This window comes from Nuphar pumila, chromosome 16, assembly GCF_984573655.1.
Source record: "Nuphar pumila chromosome 16, dmNupPumi1.hap1.1, whole genome shotgun sequence".
Taxonomy (NCBI): domain Eukaryota; kingdom Viridiplantae; phylum Streptophyta; class Magnoliopsida; order Nymphaeales; family Nymphaeaceae; genus Nuphar; species Nuphar pumila.
Genome location: NC_143264.1, coordinates 18,651,634 through 18,654,411, shown reverse-complemented (window position 1 = coordinate 18,654,411; position 2,778 = coordinate 18,651,634). Strand labels below are relative to the sequence as shown.

General features: G+C 35.1%; 1 protein-coding gene across 1 annotated transcript; it reads right to left on the bottom strand.

Moving 5' to 3' along the window:
- Nucleotides 1-1,108: 1,108 nt before the first annotated feature.
- On the bottom strand, nucleotides 1,109-2,532 carry LOC149813047 (uncharacterized). The gene is made up of 2 exons (XM_089992204.1): nucleotides 2,302-2,532; nucleotides 1,109-1,465 (listed from the first exon to the last, which is right to left on the bottom strand). The coding sequence occupies exons 1-2, from the start codon at nucleotides 2,521-2,523 to the stop codon at nucleotides 1,379-1,381; spliced, it is 309 nt and encodes a 102-aa protein (XP_089848330.1). The 5' UTR covers nucleotides 2,524-2,532; the 3' UTR covers nucleotides 1,109-1,378.
- Between the last annotated feature and the right edge of the window lie 246 nt (nucleotides 2,533-2,778).

The window sequence follows — 2,778 nt, the reverse complement described above, 5'->3', positions numbered from 1 at the left end:
TAAAACAAAAATTTCTCATGAGGTTTTTAAAATATCATGAGATTTATGAAAAAACATCAACACTGTGCTTTAAACACGATATTTACATTGTAAACGGCTATTTATCATAAAAAACCATGTATTTTTATTTTTAAATAGTTTTATTAATATTTTCTTATAAAACTATTTTTATAGTTTTTAATTTAATTTTTATTGCTGAGGTTTTGCTGAAAAAAACATGAGATTTATGAAAATTTTTCAAATTCTCATGAGTTTTTGAAAAAAGCGATGTTGTCGTTTTTAACGTTTGTCACTATGATGCCATTTAAGGGTGTCAACGGGTCGGGTTTACTCAGAACTGACCCATACCAACCCCTATAGTGTCTGGGGTATGGTGATAAATAAGAAAACCGATTAAGACCCCTGTCTGGACTCGAAGGTCCGATTAATACATGGATCCAGGTATAGTTTGTAAAATTTTATTCCAGACCCAGGCCCGACCCAAGTTTCGATTAAGACCCACAAATTTTCAACTTAAAAATGATAAAAAAATATTATTTTTCAGGTATGGTCTGGGTCTGGTTCATGTAGTTCTTATCGGGTCCGGATATGATTTTTCTTATAGTGGGCCTGATTAAACCTAGATCTGAACTCGATACCATACCTAAAAATTGTGTTCACGACTGGTTTCACCTGAGTCCGAGCCAAACCCAACCCGTTTACACCCTTAATGCCCAACAACTCAATAGACAAGGTGGTTTTTTTCCTGGTTATTAAAAAAAAAACATGAGGTCGAGATTCAGGTTTTAATACATTTAGGGATGTCAACGGATTGGAAGTAACCCAATATCCTACCACTACAACAAAGCAGTAGATTAGCGACGACCACATTCCGTCGCTAACCATGTTAGCGACGGATTAGCGACAACGCGGCGACAGTATGCTTACGTCGCGAATATTTCGACGCTAACTGGCGACAGAATAATTCCGTCGCCAAGTCCGTCGCTAATTGCGACGGAATAACGAGCGCTATATTCCGTCGCCAATCCGCCGGTACTAAACGGCGACCACGGCGTGGCGACGGATTTAATTCCGTCGCTAAGCCGTCGCTAGATTAATATGAATAGCGACGGAATCATCCGTCGCTAATCCGTCGCAAAAACGAAAAAAAATCAAAAAAAATTTATTTAAAAATTAATTACCGAGAACTGTACAATTTATATTTCCTGTACAATTTATATTTCCTGTAAATAAAAAACAAACCACACAAAAAAATTCATATAACAAGTATCTATAATAATTAATCGTTCCACCTTAAAACTAAGAAGTTTAATTATTTACAATTCAACAATTACAATTAGGAAAAATAAAAAAAATAGAACTTCTTCAACACAGTCCTCTAATCATCGCCAAGATTTTGTGCGTCTTCTTGTTCATTGTCTTTATCTGTCCCTTCAGCTCCACTACCCTGATTATCGCTAGCAGCCTACACAAGAAAAGAACAGTCAGTATTGATAAACAAAATATAATAAAATAAATTACACACTATATGTGATTCTATCATGTGCTCATGTGTGATCTAAGGCAATAAAAAAACTCTATATGTGATTCTATCATGCTCATATGTGTGCTAAGGCAGTCAAAAAATTGAATATGTGATTATAGCATGTTCATATGTGTTCTAAGGCATATAAAAAAACTCTATATGTGATTCTACCATGCTCAGATGTGCTTTAAGGCAGGCAAAAAACTATATATGTGATTCGATCATGCTCGTATGTGTGCTAAGGCAGTAAAAAAATTGAATATGTGAATATAGCATGCTCATATGTGCTCTAAGGCAGGCAAAGCCAAAAATTTTATATGTGATTCTATCATAAATGATATATAACATGTTCATATGTGTTCTAAGGCAGTTAAAAAACTCTATATGTTATTATAGCATGTTCATATGTGTGCTAAGGCAGTCAAAAAATAGAATATGTGATTATAATATGCTCATATGTGTTCTTAGGCAGTAAAAAAACTGAATATGTGATTATAGCATGCTTATGTGTTCTAATGCAATCAAAAAAACTTTATATGTGATTCTATCATGCTCATATGTGCTCTAAGACAGACAAAAAGTTAAATATATATATATATATATATATATATGTGATTCTATCATGCTCATATGTGTGCTAAGGCAGTAAAAAAATTGAATATGTGATTATAGCATGTTCATATGTGTTCTAAGGCATCTAGAAAAACTCTATATGTGATTCTACCATGCTCAGATGTGCTTTAAGACAGTCAAAAAAACTATATATGTGATTATACCTGAGAGGGACCTGGAATCGAAGATCCCCTATCCTGAACAGCGGCCTTGATCTCATTTCGGAGAAAGGGGGCGACGGTGTATTGGAAGTAGTTATTCAGTGATTCATTAATGATCTCGCGTACATCATCACCGGAAAGAATAGTCGGCTGCTTGGAGCTTATGTCGGCGCAAGAAGTTGGTGAGCCGTAACTGGAAGAACCAATAACTGGTGAAGTGTTCATATTACTCCCAAACCCGAACACGCGACCTTTTTTGGGTTCACCTGCTGCAGTCACCCATGCTGTAGGATCAAATGATGGATGCTGAGTAGCGTCTTCGCCATATCGCTCTACCATTTGTTGCTCATATGCCTCCTACAAAATAATGTTTAAAGTATTCATTAATAATTAATGATAACATTATGATGACTTGCATATATATTGCAATGATTATTAATAGAATTAATACATACCGTTGTCGTTCTTACCTTCTCTGAT